Source organism: Leptosomus discolor, chromosome 20 (genome assembly GCF_034619465.1).
Source record: "Leptosomus discolor isolate bLepDis1 chromosome 20, bLepDis1.hap2, whole genome shotgun sequence".
NCBI lineage: Eukaryota > Metazoa > Chordata > Aves > Leptosomiformes > Leptosomidae > Leptosomus > Leptosomus discolor.
The window spans coordinates 2,573,825-2,592,701 of NC_141410.1; the positions used below are offsets into that span (position 1 = coordinate 2,573,825).

Here is an 18,877-nt window from a genome sequence, read left to right on the forward strand (position 1 = left end):
TTCTGTTTCACTGCTCTACATTTCCCCACACTGGGAGATCACAACCGGCAGCTTGGGTTTGTTGTTTGGACCCGTCGGCACATTCTGAGGACAGACAAACGTATAGCGTTAAACCTCATAAAAGCTCGGCAAATCCCGCGAGTGACAGGTACTCCAAGACCGGCTGAGAGAGAGATGCCTACAGCATCAGGAACCGGGAAATCCAGACACAGCTCCGAGTCGCACAGAAGCACCATCACGCATTTGGGCAACGGACCCAGCCATAAGCTGCTGCACTCTCTCTGCGGGCAGAGGTTTGGGATACAGACCAGACCCCGATCCCTCCAAGGGGAGGGAAGGCACAGAGCTAAAGCCAGAGAGCTCCTCCTGAGATACAGCAGGCATCACGTCGCTTGAGGCTGCTCTGGCCTAAAGCTTGAAAGTTACTAATTACAGCTGCAACACGCGAAGCAAACTTGCCTTTGTACGGCCTTTGCGGAATCCAAACACCAGACAGTCCCACAGCAACCCTCATTCTGAACCTCTCCTTCTGCTGGACTCAGCTGCTCCTTTCTGAGTCTCTTACTTATTTCCCTCAACTCGCCCCTCGCTGCAGTGACGCACAAGGCAGGCACACCGCAACCCTGCCATCGGTGCTCCTGGCAAAGAGGGTCAGCAACACGTGCATCACACCGCGCCGTACCCTTCCTTGCACGGGACCTTTTCTCAACACCGGACGGGGGTCAGCTCTGTGCTCGCCCCGCTTCCCAGACCGAGGGTGGAGGCCCTTGCGCACATTAGCCAGGCGCGGGCCAGGGAGTTCAGTTTCGCCCGTCTCGAACTCACCGCTGTTTGTTACATCTCCTCATCTACTCAGACACCCAGTCACGACGCTGGAAGCCCTTCAGGAGATGACTTTCATTTTTCTTATCAAACACGCTGATCACGGATCAGCAGAACTGATCATTCAGCATCCACGGAATAATCCCGGGCAACGGCACAGAAGTGATCTGCTTCACACCCTCGTCTGGGTTGCTGACGGAACAGCTTTTCAATTCAGCTTCCCCAACAAATGCAAAGCGTCGCAAATAAAGCCACAGGAACACAATCCCCGCTCAAAGACCAACCAGCAACCACGACAGCACAGCATTTCTAAAGTCAATCTATAGGACAGCATTTGCCTCGACGCCTTTCCTGCCATTTTATAACAACGACAACCGGTAATACCAGTTATCAACGCTGCTGTTCCCTGGTACCCTGTAAACAGACAGCGGCAGAGAACAGAACCACCCTTGTCAATCCTCTGTACCACTTGCCCAAGGGGACGTTCGCGGAGAAATAGGCAAATTCAACTTACTTCCATTTTTCTCATGACCAACAGCCCATCGACGATTTTACCTAGAATGAGAAAATTCTTCCATCTCAATACGGCCGGACTTACCTTTGCTCCCCGCCACTCATCACAGGTACATGCACTTTTGGTCCCGCTGGAAAGTCTGGTGCAGTGTAAAGCTACTGGCCACGTCAGGGCTGGCTTCCGAGCTCTAAACGGGCAAAGGAAACGATCCCTCTTAAAACGTGCTCCACAAGCAAGGGGCGAAGAACAAGCAGTCCCCGGCTGTTTCTTCGAGCAGCTGCGCCACAGGCAGTGTCCCTCAGCCGGGACGCCAGGCCGCCGCTGCCGGTACTCACCAAACACGACGGGTTTCCCATCCAACCAGTCACATTTGGAGCACGTAACGAAAAACTGACAGCCGTTGGTACTGGGACCACTGTTTGCCTGGGGGGAGAATGGCAAAATACCAACAGTGTACAATCAAAGACTTGCCAAAACCGAAGGCAGACGCGCCTCACGTAGGAAAAAGCTGTTGCTCTAGACCCAGCCTAGCTTCTTTTTAGCTTGTGGCTACACAAACCACGGGCAGCAGATACGCATCCGCAGGAGAGCACCCCGGGCTGGGACGCGGCACGCCACCCAGTCTGGTCATGCCGCTCTCACCAACTTCCCACCGTACTTCTACGCAGGCACGTTCAGCACAAGATCGCGCTGAAATCTGGGCTCTAGGGCACGCTCCTGAAAAAAGGCCAAACTTTTTGGTGGCGAGTCCTTCCTGGCTGCAGTATTGTCCCGGGGAAAACTGAAGAGACAGAAACCAGGGCAGAAAAAAAAAAGCAGCTTTCTGCTAGTTGGAAGGTTTCCTCAGGACAAACCAACCCAAACGTGTCTGTTCTGACGACCAGGATGAGAAAGGCAACGATCCCAGCGGCACAGGGCTCACGGAACAGCGCGATGCGGACGGCAAATTGAATTCACACCTGAGCGCAGCACCCGGAGCGTGCGCGCTCTGCTAAGAACACGTCTCTGCCACGCTTAAGTCCATTCCGGTTTTTCAAAGCTCTTTGGACACCCAGGAGATACTAAAGCCCGTTTCTGGGCCGGCAAGTGAACTGGGCACGTTTTGCAGCTGCAGGGCTGCACGGGACACAGTCCCATGGCATTTTTACTTATCGCTAGCCAGCTGCGGAAGGACCCAGCTGGGAGGGACCACGGCTTGGCCCGGCAGAGCGACTCCGGAGCCACGCCGCTTTCACACAAAGCTGCCGAGACCAGCGCGGGATCCCTCGTCCCACGCCACGGCACACTGCTCGCTTAGCTGTGTCGTGACACCTCTTTCTGGGCCGTGCTTGGAACGGGAGGAGTAACTAATGCACATGGCGAATGCTCTAAGCAAGTGCTTTAAGGGCAGGGCAGCTGAAAGAGCTGGGCGAGAAGCAGCTGCGGACAGGAACGCTGCAGCACCGGCTCCGCTTGCTGTCTGTGGCCAAAGTCAGGGTACTGTTCCTACCAGGCAACGGGCAACGCTTGCAGTTTTTCCTACAGCGTGGAACAGGAAGCCTATGTTAGCAAAGGCACCCTGGGAACGCTGCTACGGCTTCGGAACGCCCCACCTCTTTGCCTCCCCCTTGCTGAGGTCAGTGCTCGGTAACAGCATCGGGGAGGAAGAAAACCCCACCGCTTGCCACCCTACACAAACCGCAAGAGCCACCAAGCTCTTCTCAAAGCTCATCGAGCAAAGCCTGCCCCAGCCCTCCAACGGGGGAAAAGAAAGGATGCTGCAGGATCATCATCGGGACTTCGCTGTTCCTCCACACATTAACCCACGAGCAGCCTTCTGACGAGCACTTACACAGCCGGTCTTTCAGCCCTTGGGTCCAGCGGTGGAGATGTCTGTTGCCTGGCAAATACCCGATACACCCAGGAAAAGGGCACAGAGAAAGTACCTAAAGCTTTTCCGTCTTACAACGGCAGTGTTTTCTACTCACCATAGAGAGCAGCCCAGGAGCAGAGTGTTTCAGCTTGAAGTTTTCGTCGGCAAAAGGACCCCTGTATATACTGGCTACTCCGGTGCCGTCTCCCTGGGTGACAGAGGTGCCCCGTCAGCCTCAGCGCTTGTTCTGAGCCAGCGCTACCCAACGGTTCAGTTTATTAAAACACAAATTTAAAAGCCCCACGCAAAAGGACAGGGCTCAACTCTGCCCCAAATGGATGCTCCCCTGCCCTCGATACGCACCAGGAGCCAACACATTCAATGTCTGGTGCAAGCCCTAATGCTTGAGCAGCTCCAGGGGAAGGAATAAAGCCCGCGGGGGCATCGCAGCAGCATCGCAATTAGCGACCACCTAAAGTCTGCTGCGGCTGAGCCGCCCGCCGTGCGGTCACTCCCCTCAGCGACTTTCAGACAACCAAGTTTTAGGAAGTTTGGATTAAAAAACCTTCATCACGCCCCCTCACGTTTTGAAACACTTCCAGAAATGAAATCATTTTACTGGGTCCTAGGACAGCCAAGAGACCCCGCGGTCCTCCAGCCTTCCCCACACACTCTGCTTCTCCCCAACTCAGAGCACGACCACCACTGCCGGCACAAACTCTGTCCTCTTTTGGCACAATTCACTGACAAAAAGTTCGTTTGCACGGAAACGATCTCTTGCACCACATGCTTCTCGGTTGCCTACTTAAGGTCACTCTCCGCAAAGCAAAGACAAACTCGCAGGGTTTCTTGTTCGGGGGGACAGGAGAAGGCGGGGAAGGACAACAGGGTAAAAAAAAAAAAATCTTTGCCAATTTGAAAAGCCTCGAGCTGTACTGCCACGGGGCTTTTTAGAGAGGAACTCTTTGGGGGAGGAGAGGGTATGTGCACACAAGACTCACGATTCCTTTCCAAGTACATTACAGCCTGCTGCAGTGAGATGGCAGCAAAGCTACAAGGAAACCTCCAGTGACTACTGGGGACCTCAAAAGAGAGCCAACAGAGCCCCCAAATCAGCACGCACCCTTGGAAACAGTGCCTATTACACCACGCAGGAGAAGCCCCAAAGGAATACAGAGGTACATACGTTTACAAAGTCACCTCCTTGGATCATGAAATCCTTTATCACCCTAAACAAGGAAAAGAATACTTAGTTCTCAGCAGACAAATGCCTCAAGAAGAATACTACGTGGTAAAAAGGAGTTTGGCCTCGCAGCAGCACCACGGAAGTTATCAGGGCCTACGAACGCTACAGTCTCAAGTCTACCACAAATATTAACTACTGGTTGCTATCAGGTGATTTGGGAGCCACTGCTCTTCGACCAGGGACAGCGATTAGGTGACAGATGCCAGAAAATGATCTCTGACCTGGCCCACCAGGAACGGGGGATCCCTCCCAGTGACCCCAGCGTACACGTCTGACAGCGCCCCCAAATCCCCCACAGCTACAGAAGGACAATTAGCTGCCACCCACAAAGGCCTCCCACACCAGTAACGCCTTGAAGGCGCGTCTCAAAACCCCAGCTGGCTCAGGCTGCTATTTAGGTGCCTGAACAAAAGCAGGGGAATTACCTGTGGAAAGTGCTTCCTTTATAACCCACAGGGACACCATCTTTCCTGCAAGGAAATAAACAGGAACATCACTGCGACTCACTGGACAGCCCACGCAAAACCCTCCCAGGGATCCGGAGCCCCAAAGGGCTGCCCTGTACCTCAGCAGCTGCCTTGATACACAACCAAGCGCTGCAGCCTGGCTCTCAGCTGGTGCTCTTGGAGGCACAGGGAAACCTCCGGTGGGCCCTGCACATGAACTGACGTCGTTCCCTACAACCTCCACACCATCACCTTGACGGGATCCCGCGGCAAGCTGCAGCACGGGCGGCTGCGAGTTGCAGACAGGCCGTTCTAGAGCGACCTGAGCACGAACACAGTCATGCCCAAATGGCAAAGTCTGCCACCTCCGCGACCCACCGACGAGCCCGGCACAACTTCATCCCAGCAGGTTTCTCTCCCTCTTTCCTTTTGTACTGGGACAGTGAGAGAAAATCCCAAGTGACCCTTCTTCCTACTTGCCCAGCCCTCTTTCTCGCAGTAGCCTACTTAAAAAGACCCACTAGAACCCACTCACCTGAATTCCCCCGTACAAAACTGCCTGGAAAACAAAAAAGAGAGCAGAGCGTGAGGCACATCCGTCGGCCCGTGGCAAAATAACCGGGCGGCGAGGAGAGCCCTACCGTGACCTTAAGGCAGCCCCCTTCATAGATGCACCGGGCCTATCGGAAGCTCCACCGAGGGAGCAGAGAGGGACCGGAGGCCTTCACCTTCCAGCCAGACGGGCTCCCCCGGGGATCAGCATGCTGCACCGTCACATCTCTCTGGCAACGCAGAGAGGAGCAAAGCAGGTGCAGCAGTTCGCGGGGGCAGGCAGTCGCTCTGCCACCAGAGACGTTCCTGCACCGAAAACCCTTCGCAGGCCGGCTCCAGGCTGAGCCGCAGGAACGCCGGCCGCTCCTCACCTGAAGTTCTCCGCCGTTTTGGGGACAACGTCGGCGAACAGCTCCATCTTCATGCGGCCGACCTCCTGGGCAAGACGGCGGCCACATGAGCCTTCTGGGCCCCACTCGCACCCACCGGCCTCCCCACCGCTGCACCCAGGCAACTCCCGCCAAGTCAGCCTCCTGCTGCAACCCCAGCCCTGCAAGCCCCCTCCCGATGCAGCCCTGCACCTCCACACCCCTCCCCCGCAGCACTGCCCCAAGCCCCTGCCCACGCGCCCCTGCAACCCCACAGCCCCCGCTGAACCCCGACGCGCCCCTCCAACCACTTGCGCCCCTCACAGCCCCACGACGGACCCTGCGACCGCCCCCTCCCAGCGCACCCCCACCCTTGCGCTCCTACACTCCCCACGAGACCCAACAGCCCCCCCCGCACCCCGGCCAACCCCCTCCCGCACCACCAACAAAAAGACCCCGCCCTGCACCCCTGGCCGCTCCCCTCCCCTCCCCAACAAGCCCCCCCCGCCCTCCCGCTGCACCCCCGCAACACCCCACCGCACCCCCGCCGGCCCCTCCCGCTGCACCCGCGGCCCCCGGCCCCGCCGCGCGGCTCCCGAGAGCCCCAGGGGCCGGGGCCGGGGCCGGGGCGGCGGCGCCCTCGCCCACCTGCCCGCCGATGGCGACATCGAAGAAGACCACGGGGTTGTTGGGGTTGGACGCCAGCACCGCCATCGCGGCCGCCTCTCCCGGCAGCGGCCGCGGCAGCGGGAGGCGGGGCGCGCACGCGCCTTCCCTCGGCTGCCCTCCCTGCCTGCCGGCGGGCAGCGGCGGGGGCTGGCGGCCCCGCAGCCGGGGCTCTGTGGCCCCGGCCCGCCCCGGAGTCGACCCGCCAGGCCGGGCGGCGCCGGGAGGGTGCCAGGGGCCTGCGGAGGGCTTGAGGAGATTGGCGTTCCCCTGGGCTTTGTCCCTCGTGGGCAGCTCTCGGCTCCCTTCTTGGCAGGGCCGGGCTGCTGCCCTCTGGCCCTTGGCGCCGGCCCCGCCGGGGGAGACCCCAGCCTGCTGCCTCCAGGATGGCTCCTGCCCCCGGGGCTTTCCTGGGCAGCTTGGCAGGGCCGGGCTTCAGCAGGGGGCAGGGCCTGGCCTTCAAGCACGTCTCCTCCTGCCTTAGTGCGGGCCTGCTGCAGCGCAGAGGGTAGACAGGCCAGCTCCAGTGCCCCACGGGAGACTTCAGGGAGCGCTGGCGAGCGGCACTGCTGCGGCCATCACCAGATTGAGGATTTGGGGCTACTGCTTAGCGACCCCCTTGCTCTTCCCACCTTGCCTTGAAGAGCAAGAATTCTAATTGGCGAATAGCAGTAGGAGAGACTAATGATTATGCTGGGAAAGTAAGTCTCAAAGGGAATAAATGATCAAATACGAAATACAATCTCTATTGCCAATGCTGCTAGCACGCCCCTGTAAAGTCCCAGACCGAAGGTCTTCATTAACCAATGCTCTGTTCGTGGTTAGAAACAAGGACAGTCTGTTGTAGTCCAAGATGTCTGCCAGACAGGATTTATTACGGTACCCGCTGTGTGTAATCCTTGAATCATGACCAAAGCAGCTGCGAGCCCCCGGAGACCCAGCAGGAGCATCGACACCGTTCGAGGCCGTCTGCCCCCAAGCCCAACGGGACGCAGCGGAAACGAAGGAAGAGCGACAGCAGGGAACTGCAGCCTCCGGCAGCCTTCAGCAGAGGTGGCTCATGGGCAGCAGCCAGGGGGTTGTGGGTGCTCCAGAAGGAAGCCCGAGCGGTCCGGGCTGTCCCAAACGGCACGTCATGGTGACCGGGTTGCCCCGACAGGTACACGGAGGAGTCGTGAAAGGCACAGCAAAGGAGACGGGGTGCAGGAGAAAGTGCAGCAAGGGAGATGGGGTGCAGGAGAAAGCACACGGCGGGGCCTGGAGATGCAGCCAAAGGCACAGCAAGGAGTTGGGGGAGCCCGAAAGGCACACCGCGGGGCCTTGGGCTGCTCAGAAAGGCGTCCTTAGGGGCTTTATCGTCCTGAATGGCAGTGCAATTGCCGTGGAGATCACTGAAATTCACACCTGGGGGGCTGGGGCACCCTGAAAAGCACAGCCGCGGGCGGCAGGAGCAGCTAAAGGCTAAGTGAGACGTGCAGGGGAAGCCCAAAAAGCCGAGCAAGGGTCTCGGAGCAGTCCAAAATATACCCTGGTGGCCTGGGGTAGCCCTCTGGCAGACAGACAGAAGGCTCTATGGTGTACCAAAGGGCACCCCCACACACCCAGGGGTTTTGGGCGCACTGAAAGGCACGTTGAGGGGCGCGGGGAGACCCAGCATCACACCCAGGGGTGCAGCGTGTGCCCAAATCCATGCGCAGGGGGGCTGGGCACACCAGTCGCTTCCCCTTGGCCCCGTGGGCTGTGTGTGTGCAGAGAGGCTCTGAGCGTGCGGGCCCCTCTGCCCCGCCCAGCCCCCAGAGCCTTATGATGTCACTCAGCCGTTCATGACGTCAGCGCACAGGTCCACTAGACCTGGGGCGCTGGCACAGTCCCTGCACACACCGTACCTGCTGGTGCTGCTGGTGCTGTGCCAGTGGCTCTGGCGGTGCTGGTGCTGCCAGTGCAGCCAGTGCTGTTGCTGCTGGTGGAGCTGGTGGAAGCGGTGCTGCCGGTGCCGGCGGTGCTGGTGCTGGTGTCACTGGTGGAGCTGGTGCTGGCCGGTGGAGCTCAGCCCGTAGGCAGCTGCCCGTGCCCTGCCGATCCTCGGGGCTCGGCTCCGCCGCTCGCAGCCGGCCCCCAGCAGCGCCCGCCGAGTCCTGCCGGCCCCTGCTGCCCGGAGAGAGGGGAGGCGAGGCCGTGCAGTGCCCGTTCCCACGGGGCCATGAAGAGCATCTGGCGGTTCCTGCGGCGCAGGACGGCGCGGGTGGTGCCCGAGCCCTCCGGGAGCCGTCGTGCCGATGAGCTCCGGCCGCACGGCCGGGACCAGCTGCACCCTGCGGCCGCCACCATCGACTGCGCCCCGTTGCGGCCGGTGCAGGAGCCCAACACCGGCCGCTGGGGCGAGGAGTCTGCCCTCTGTAAGGCGCCACCAGACCAAGAAGCCGTCGAGGAGAGCAACAGCTCGGGGGGGGCGGTACGTAAACCCAAACATTTTAAATTGCCGTCCTCCTCGTAGGACGGCGCTACACGCCAGCGTGAAATCAGACCTTTCCTCGAGTCATGTCCGATGCAGAGTTGTTGACAACTCTTTTCTAAGCTGACGTCAAGCTGGTGGGAGTCCTGGTTCTCGGAAATGCTGCCCCTCTCCCCTCTTCTGAGCTGCTTTCCTAAGTTCTGCCAATCTGTGCTCTTTATCTCTGAACAGACAGGGTCGGGTTCATCCCCTTCCCACCCGAGCCCTGGAAGCCATCAGCCGTCAGATATCGTTGATGCAGAAGTGCTTCAAATAATTGTCCGATTGCTCAGCGTGCGTGAGCACATGTCTCTGGTGCAAGAAACCAACCAGAGCTTGTCTCAGCAGCTGAGCAGAGCTGAAAGAGAAGTGGAAGAACTGAGAAAAGCCCTCTCGGAAAAGACATCGGCTTTACACGTAACACAAAGAGAATTACTTCAGGTCCAGAATCAAGCAAAGGAGCAGCATGCTGTACTCCTTGAGACAGACCAGGAGACGAAAGACACCATCGAGGAGGCAGAAGAGCTGCAGGAGGAACTGGCCAAGCTGAGAAGTGAAAACCTTTTCCTCCGTCGGCAGCTGGGAGAGGCGCAGGAGACCGCCCAAGCACAAGCGGTGAGTGATGCCTTAGGAAGCGAGGCCGTCAGAGTAGAAGAAGGGGTGAGGTGAGCACTGCCCCCTTTTGATGGAATTGCAAAGGTTTTGGCAAGCCCTGAGACGCGCTTAGACATCTGTATGTACGCGTATGCACTGACTGGCTTTACCCCGCTTCCTACTTAAACGCCCTTAAGATTCCCAAAATATTTTAGGAAAAAGGTCTGTTATTTGTGGGAGCATACCCAAGATAATAGAAGCCAAATCTGATGGCTCCACTCTTGTCTCTAAAACTCGGGGTCTCTGAAAATACTGGCAGTAGGGCTGGCAGGCCAGGAAGCCCAGACCACCTTCTTGCCGAGGAGATGTGCTGCAGTTTGCTACCTGGTAAATGGCAAAAGCTTGTGTTTTCCGTGGCATCACTTCTGCCGTGTTCTTGCACTAATCAGTGGGTTGGGTTCTGAAGTGTGCAGGATCAAATGAGGTGCAGAAAAGGATTATTATTGCTAATTCCCGATAAAGTGTCTGGTAGCCATTGGAGAGGTGGTGCTTCTCATGGGCTTTGACACCAAGACGTGCAGAAGTGCTTTGAGTAGAAGCATGGAAACCTTTTGTTCCTGTGACTCAGACAGTGAGGGATCAAAGGGATCCGTATCAGATCCTGGCCTATACATTCAGAAGGTTTTTAATCCATGTCCAAATTCAGTCCGAGATTTCAAAGCTGCAGCAAAAGCTAAAGGATTCAGAACACCAACTCCAGCTGGCAGAGGCCCATGTTTCAGAGAAGAAACTCCTGGAGGGGGAATTGAAGGGGACCCGAGCAAATGAAGCTTGTGCGCAGCAAGAACTTCACGAGGAGCGGCTGAACAGGTACCCAGAGCTGGGGAAGGGCTGTGCTGGGTGTGGAGGGGAGGCGTGTGCCAGCAAATGCTGCTGGGCCAGCCTGCAGCTCCCTGCTGCAGCTCCACGGCTGGCCCTAGGCGGGCTCAAGGAGTCAGGGCAGCACGGGTTTTACCTCCTTTGTGTCCTTTGGACCTGCCAGTGTCCCTGGCAGAGCTCCCCCCATCCCCTCTGTGTCAGATTTGAAAGAGCTTTGGAGGCTTCAGCTGCCTCAGAAGGTGCGTGGCCCCTCCTGCCAGCCCAGTGATTTGGTTTACCCTCCAGCTGCCGGCAGGGCCCTTTCTTGTGCCGCTGGCATTGAGGATCCCGGACACAGCACGCACCTTTCACGTGCCACTGGGAGGTGGGGACAGCCAGGACGTCCTGATTTCTTTCTGCCCTCGCTGTTGCCCAGGGCAGGTGCAGAGCAGCGTGGTGTTGGGTTTAGATCCCAGCCAGCCTTAAATTCACGGAGGCAGGCCTCCACGTCAGTGTCTCACTGTCAGCCCAACGTGCTTTTAGGAAGCCCCTGGAGCAGCAGGTGGAGGACCTGCAGCAGCAGCTCCAGCATTTGGGGGACGGAGACGTCGCTGGCCAAGACCCAGACGGAGCTGCCAGCCAAGACCGACTGGAGCGAGGTGAGCTGCCGCACAGACGGGTCCTCCTCAGCCGGGGAGATGCCGTGCTGGTGGCTGACTCCGTTTCTAAAGACTGTGTTTAAAGACTGAAGCTAATGGGACGGAGGAGTGACATTTTCAAACTCTGTCGGGGCCCACGGTGGGATTTAGAGATCAGCTTGGTGCCCAGGGTTTTTGGAAGCGTGTCTTCACACAAGAGGTGATGAGCCGTAGAGGACCGCTGCTGCCCAGGACTGCGTGACTCACGTCCCAGGCTATGGGGCAGGAGGGAGCTCGAGCTGTTTCTCTGCTGGTGTAGCCGGGATCCCCACGATCCGCGCCAGATGGGCAAGGGAAGGCAGAGGGGCTCTGCAGCTCCGCTCCCTGCCTGCTGGAGACCCAGCCCAGTGGACTCGGTGACGGCCTGCGGGTGCCATGGAGGGTGACGGACAGTCTGAGGAGGCTCTGGGGTAGATGAGGGCCGCCAGCTCCTTGGCTGGAGGAGGAGGAGTATCCCAGACTTGGTCCAAGCGAAAGGCACCGACTGTCGCCCTGCGCTGCCTCACAGAGAGGCTGGGAGGAGCGTTGGGGCCGTGCGGGTGGCGGAGGCTCAGATGGAGTTTGCAGAATGACTCAGGAGAGGAACTTTGTTTTGTTTTCAGCTCCCCATCACGAGAACCACCAGGCTCTCTCAGCACCCTGCAGGCCACGCGAGACGTGAAGCCTGAAGGAGAAGCCGCAAGCCAAGACTCATCCTCAGGCTTGTCCCCCTCGCAAGCTTCTGAGATTGGGTACTCGAACGTAGCTTTGCCCGGAGAGACCACAGCCTCCAGCTGCAGGAGAGCCAGAGCATCAGCACTCGTTTGTAAATATAGGAGTGTTTTTAACAGTGGCGTGTTTTGGAGAGCATTACTGTCTGTGAATTGTTCAAGGAAGAGTCCTCTACTACCAGCCTACATTTGGACAGTACAGAATTGTTTGGATTACCAAGTGCAATGCCTGTTACCTAGTAGTCAGAGCGGGGAAATATTTGAAAGCTGGGTTAAAACAGGTCGGTCGTTTGACTGCTTGTTGCTTTTATCTTAGGAGAGCAAAAGTTTTCCAAAACTGAAATTTCAATTACATGTGCTTTACCAGAAGTTCTTTCCTTTTACATCTGACCGCTTGGAGGAATTACAGGGGATGGATGTTAACCTGACAGAAGATTCTACAGTGATTCCCTTTTCTAATCACCCTGATGGCGCAGCTGCACGGGGAAAGAGGTTTGTGAAATCTTGGCTTTTGGGCTCTTGGGGCAATCGCCAAATCGGCTGACCTGGCGATTTCTGTCATATAGTTCAACCACAGGATTCGACAGCTTTTTTGCAACTCGCCCAAGCGTCAGGGTGTGCGTGCGTCACCCCAGATCCCCCCGGAGGCTGGCATTTGTAGATAAACTCCGTAAAATGGAAGAGGGGTGGAAGGGGGTGAAGCCACCGGATCTCCCCCTGAACCCCAGTTCCTTGTCCAGTCCAAAATTACAAGCTTTGGAAACGAAACTGGGAGAAGTTGCCTTCCAGCACGTGCCCACTTTTCTCCGCTCCCCTCGATCTGTACTCGGACCCGGTCGTTCCCCTTTGCTCCTGCTCTTCCCCCTTCCACTTTGCTTCGTGCAAGCCTGCGGAGGGGAGCGGGAGGTACCCGAGCACTGAGGGAGGGGACGAGAACGTGCGGAGAAGGAAGATGGGGGGCAAAAGGAGGGGCTCCGAGCGCAAGGATGACGGGTCCAGGGGCCAGAAGGGAGATGGAGGGGGCGAGGGAAATGGAATAGGCGCAGCAGCAAGGAGGGGACCTGGACATCCAGAGGAGCAAAGAGGGGAGATCCTGAACGCTCGCTAAGAGTGACGGAGGGGCCTCAAGGCCCCTTCCCCAGCCGGGGGCAATCCCAACCACAGCCCTGGAGCCACGGGGCAGAGCGGCCCCGCTCCCAGGGCTGGGTGCAGCCCCGGCGCTCCCGGCTGCCGGGAGAGAAGCGGGAGTCAGCAGGCGGGAGCCCGGCAGCGTTAATCCCCGCGGCGGGGCGGGGCGGGGCGGGGCGGGGAGGCCGGGGGGGGGGACGTGGCGGAGCTGCCTCAGACACGTCCTGAGTGCAGTTAAAGCATCGCCATCAGCCCCCGGAGAACGGCGGCGGGGGGGGGGCTGCGCTGGCGGGGAGCGGACGGGCCCAAGCGCCCCGCTTGGCGCTTGAAGCCGGGTGGGGGACCGGGTCTAACCCCCCGCCCCAGGGGGCGGGCAGCGCGCAGAGGTCCCGAGCCCCGTGCCAGCCCTCGCGGGGAGGAGGGCAAAGGGTCTGCGCTTTGCCCACGGCAGTTTGGGACCTGGCTGAGGTGCCCCTCGGCCCCTCCACGCTGCAGATGCAGGGCCCAGGCTCGGCTCCCTCTGCCTGCGCTTGCGCTGCGCCCCCAGGAGCTCCTTTGCTTTCACCTGCCCGGGCAGTTCCTCCCAGAAAGAAATGCCTCCTGCTGGAGCCGTTTCGGAGCCAGGCTGCAGCCCCGGGCCAGAGGGCTCTTCGCAGCCTTGTCTTTAATGAGCCTTTTCCTCAGCATCCCATCCTTCCTGCCCAGGGGAGCTTCTCTGCCAGAGGGAGGGGGAGAGACTGGGGGGCAGCTGCCCTCCCTTCCCCTGAGCCCTTCTCCCCACCCAGACCGTCGGGAAAGCCCCACTGCCGGGCTCTTTCATCTGCACGGAGCCCTTCTCTAAGGATCACCTTTCATTTCACCTCCTCTTTGCCTCCATCCCCTACGTCTTCACCTTACGTGGGCTCAGGGAGATCCAAGAGCTCTGCTGAATTCCCCAGGCGCAAGGTCCGGGGGAAACCCAGCCTTCTTGTCCACCAAGTCACTTTCCTCCGGCACTTGAAAAATGGGCTTGCCGGTCACAGATTCCTAGCCCTGCCCTTGCCTACGTCACTCCTCCCTCAGAAGAGGAGACAAACCTCACTCACCGGCAACCACCAAGAAGGTATCTGGGAGCTGACCCATCACTCCACCACCTTTCCGACCAAGGTGTATCCCCTCGGCATCAGCCCTTGCAACATCACCCCCAAAGGACTGCCCATTCCCCCATCCTAGCGTGAAAACTGGAAGCCAGGGACCCAGCTTCCCACGTTACACCACGGCCAGGGGGGGAATGGGGCCAAGGTCAGCCCATCGCAAGAACCGATGGGGGGGTATGGCCATAGGCCTTGTCAAGCTATCTTGGTCACTTACGGTTCCAGGAGATCTCCAAGTCGGCTAACGAAGGAAAGAGCTTTCCAACAGTCATACAGTCCTGCAAGGGATCTGCATCGGGACCGTGACCTTGAAACCAGAAGGATATCAAAACTGGACGATGCTCAGGAAGTCCAGAGAAAAACAAGCCTTAGAATACAATGGCAAATAGGGAATCCACCATGCAAGGGACCCTAGGGGAGGAAATTGTGGAGACACCTTCAAATCTCGGTGATGAAGCCTGCGAGGATGTTCATTTGGGGAAGCTCTGTGACCCCTGCTACGCGGGAAGCGAGACTAGCTGATCGCAGTGACAGAAACACATGCATCAGGCTGAGAAAGAGCTGCTGCCCCTGAAGCGTGGAGGCAAACTCTCTAACTCGCAGAGAGTTCCAAAGCAGGTCTGTTTAGCACGGCGCTGGGTGCAAGGGGGGTCGCTCCTCCTAGCTGGCACACGGGTCACATTCTACAACTCTATGTATTACCTCAAAACATGCATATTCATGAGTGTCTGCAATTAGTTCCGAGAATAGCTGGGGATATTATAATTGTTTCTCAGAAAGTATTATAACACGTTTCCTCCTCTTGGCGCGCGCGCGCTGCCATCTGGTGGTCGTCCTTTGGGGACTTTCGGAGGAAGGCTCAGAGTCTTCTTCATCGTGTACTTTCTCATCCAAGCTCTTCCTACTGTCTCAAACATTTCAAGGCTGCTTCTGCTCCCTTATCCTGTGCTGGGTCTAGCTAGCTAATTGCTGCTCACTACTAAGCTATGCTAAATTCACTCTTTACTCCCCAGATCAAGCCTGGAGCCAGCAATACGCTGCTTTCCCTCAGGAAAAAGTACAGTGAATTTGGGTACCCGCCTCAGCAGTGCAAACCTCAGCACTGCAGCTGGCAGGCAGAGCTCCCCCGAGCTGCCTGCAGCCAAGCTCCTGCCTCAGCAGCCCCCCAGGGAAGGGCCATCTGGACACATTTCCCGAGCAGCACCGGCAGCCAGCCGAGCCTCTCTCTTTTTGGTCACCTCTATTTCACAGCTGTCACCAGCTTCCAGTTTGCTCCTCGCTCTTGGGAATCTTTAACCCTCCTCCCACAGGAGAGACCCCTCTGGAAAGCGTTCTCGGGGCTGCAGAGGAAAGGGACGGTGTGCTTTGTGTTTCTTTCATCACCTGGGATTCTGCAGGTACAAGCAGGCGAGATGCCTCGGGCTGGACAGAAGTGAGCACGAGTGACTTCAGGAGCTGTGCAGCCCCAGGAATGGAGACCTGGAAATCCCGACAGCCGGAGCCTGCTTCAAGGACTTCAAACAGCCCCGAGACAACAGAGCACACCAAAGCCCGCCTGCAGGATCTGTCCTCCAGCACATCAGCGCTTGCCACCTCGCGCTGGGTAACGCCCAAGCAAAGGGCGCGGCCCGCACCTCCCCAAGACAGCCCCACACAACACACTCCTGCTGCCCGAGGAGCGGCGGGACGTCCCCGGGCGGTATGAAGCGCCTGCAGGTGACAGAACAGGCTTTGTCCCAGCTCCCTTACGTTTTCATCTGCCGGATGAGGAAACTCACGCCGTAGCCCAGCCCCCCCGAGGGGCGCTTGCGTGTCCCCCAGCAGGTAGGTCAGTGTCCTGGTTTGGGCTAAATCAGAACTAATTCTGGTTTAGTGCTTTAACTTTTCAGTTAAGTCCCCTCTAACTACCAGCACTTTCTGAAACAGCAGCCTGTTTTTCCAGACAGTGACTGCTCCCAGCAGTGATAAGGCCTGATGTTTATAGTTCGTACCAAGGGATGGGATGCAGAGAGGCCCTTGCTTATACTTGTTCTTATGGCAACCAAGGTCACTGCTAAATCTTGTACTGCGTGTTGGGGTGCCAGGAGTGAAAAGGGTCGCACCTACAGGGAGGAGCGAACTGGACAGGTGACCCAAACCTGACTAACAGAGTATTCCATCCCATAGACGTCATATTCAGTATAAAGCTAAGAGATCACGAGGGTCTCGCCCCTTCGCTCCCCTTCGCTCTTCTTCGATGGCCGACATCTGAGGAGGACTGATCCGTGCATCCCTGAATCCAGTGCCTGAGTCCAGCTCCTGCATCCCGTCCCTGTCTGCTGCCGAGTCCAGCCTGGGACTGCCCCAGTGCCAGCCCTGCGGTGTAGTGATGACGTATGGTCATCGGGGGGGGGGGGGGGAGTTGGGTTCGCTATTGGTTTTGTCTATATTTGTACATACTGTATAGATTTCATTTTTTTCCTTATTCTTATTCTTATCTTTTCTTTTATTGTTATTGTTCCATTAAAGCTGTTTTAGTTTTCTTTTCCAAACCGTAAAGTCTCTCTCTCCCTTGTTCTCTCTCCTTTTCCCTTTTGGGAGGGGAGAGGGGTTAGTAGAGAGCGTCTGTCATTCGTTAGTGGCCGGCCCAGCCTCAAACCGTGACAGTCAGCTTGCAACCCAATTCTGGAAGGAGAAAGTCAGTTTTTCCACCGACCGGCAGCCTCAGCTGCGCCCTCGGTAACCGTGCAGGATAAGGAGGCCCAATTTCTGCTCCTAGAGCATAAGCATTCTTGGCTTCCCAGCCCAAAGCCCTGCCCTAACACCCACGTCGCACCCAGGTAAATTCCTCTAACGCCCGTGCCACACGACAGCCCGACGGCCTGGTGCCGCCACGCGCCAGGGGAGGTTTTACAAACGCTTGTTTACAACACGACTCGCCCCAGAGCCCAGCAAACTCACGGGGATGGAGCCTGCGCCGCGCCAATTCCTTCTGCTTCAGCAAGGCTGCGTGTAGAAAGGCTCTGGCTGTTCCCAAGACGCCAAGAACCTCTCTGCCAGGCAGCCCGACTTACCTGCCCAGTAAAGGAGCTGCTGTAGCACGGCACTGCCGTGCTCTGCCATGCTCCCTTCACCCCTTCTTGCCCATTTCGCAATCGCCCAGCAGCAGGGCCCCGCACCACCACGCCCAGTAGAAGCTCCCTGCTGAACCAGCTAGGGACAACACACGTTGCTGAAGACTCTGCAGTCCTCCTCACCTGAAGAAGAATCTCTTCCCGAGCACGTCAACTGATGCGCTCTGCACGCATATTTAACAAAATTCTTTATTTACATTTCAAACTGTGAGAAAACCCAAAAAAGGTAAGATGCCAATGATGAAGTAATTTCAGGAGAACGTCAAGAGCGCGGATCTGGCCTGCAGAGAGGACTGGGGCAGTGGGGGAACCGGCTGGAGATGGAACGGCATGGAGCCAGCACAGGCCTAAGCACCGGCAAAGGAACGCTGAAACGCAGAAGAAACAGGTCCGAAACGCTGGACGGCCATTCCCGACTCATCCTACAACAGCAAGACCGTGCAGTGACACTGGGTGCCGCCTCAGCGGTTTTCACGGGAGCGCTACTTGCTGCACGCATCAGCTCACCCTGAGCCAGAGAACGCGGGCGTCCTCCTGGGTCTCCATGCCGGGCCTCTGCACCCGCCTCCGAACCCAAACCCACCAGCGCCTCTTTCTCCCGGCTGATTTTAAAGGGTCTGGACAAGTAACTGACTCAGCTGGCTGAAGCTGGGCAAGGCAGATGCCCTCCTTGTCTCCAGGCAGCTGAGAGGCAGCAGGCTGCAGAAAGGCAGTTCCTAAAACCTGGCTGGGAAGTCAGCGAGGTGGCACCGGCCTCGTCCCTAGAAGGGAAAAGCTGCCGGTCTCAAGCTGGATCTTGGCCAGAGATCATGTGCTCCAAGCAGAAATGATGAACAAGCCTGGGCCTGAGGACAGCCCTATAGGGGACCCCACCCATCAGCACGGGTCTGCAAGAAAGCCTGGGAACAAGGTCGTCCCTCTCTTCAAAAGCCTATCGACGCCACCAGAAGTAACAGGGAAACGAAAGAACAATTACATCCCCTGTTGTCACTTCATCAAGCAGGAGGAGCTCCCCAGAGTCTGGAGTGCCACAGATCTGAAAGACTCTGTTATGGAAGCGGGGACAAAGTGTCTTCGTGGGCAATTCCAGACCTCTCTGGAAATCATCGAATGGAAGGCCAAAAACGGTGGGGATTTGCTGGCGCTTCACTGAGCTGAGTCAGCTCTCTACAGACTCAAAGGACTGCGAAACTAAGTCAAGAGAAAAGGAAAGGAGCAGAGCAGCCCAGAGGCTGATTGCACTGGCGGCCTGCGAAGACACACTTACCCCATTTCTGTTTCACTGCTCTACATTTCCCCACACTGGGAGATCACAACCGGCAGCTTGGGTTTGTTGTTTGGACCCGTCGGCACATTCTGAGGACAGACAAACGTATAGCGTTAAACCTCATAAAAGCTCGGCAAATCCCGCGAGTGACAGGTACTCCAAGACCGGCTGAGAGAGAGATGCCTACAGCATCAGGAACCGGGAAATCCAGACACAGCTCCGAGTCGCACAGAAGCACCATCACGCATTTGGGCAACGGACCCAGCCATAAGCTGCTGCACTCTCTCTGCGGGCAGAGGTTTGGGATACAGACCAGACCCCGATCCCTCCAAGGGGAGGGAAGGCACAGAGCTAAAGCCAGAGAGCTCCTCCTGAGATACAGCAGGCATCACGTCGCTTGAGGCTGCTCTGGCCTAAAG

The 18,877-nt window shown here is 57.8% G+C and overlaps 1 protein-coding gene across 2 annotated transcripts; it reads right to left on the minus strand.

Moving 5' to 3' along the window:
- LOC147414039 (peptidyl-prolyl cis-trans isomerase H-like) lies at positions 1–6,514 on the minus strand. 2 transcript variants are annotated; one of them, XM_086476084.1, is made up of 9 exons: positions 6,449–6,514; positions 5,804–5,868; positions 5,416–5,439; positions 4,860–4,904; positions 4,375–4,417; positions 3,304–3,396; positions 1,672–1,759; positions 1,337–1,377; positions 1–84 (listed from the first exon to the last, which is right to left on the minus strand). In XM_086476084.1, the coding sequence occupies exons 1-9, from the start codon at positions 6,512–6,514 to the stop codon at positions 16–18; spliced, it is 534 nt and encodes a 177-aa protein (XP_086332210.1). In that variant the 3' UTR covers positions 1–15. The 2 variants fall into 2 exon arrangements, with proteins under 2 accessions (XP_086332210.1, XP_086332211.1); XM_086476085.1 differs by lacking the exons at positions 4,860–4,904; positions 5,416–5,439.
- Between the last annotated feature and the right edge of the window lie 12,363 nt (positions 6,515–18,877).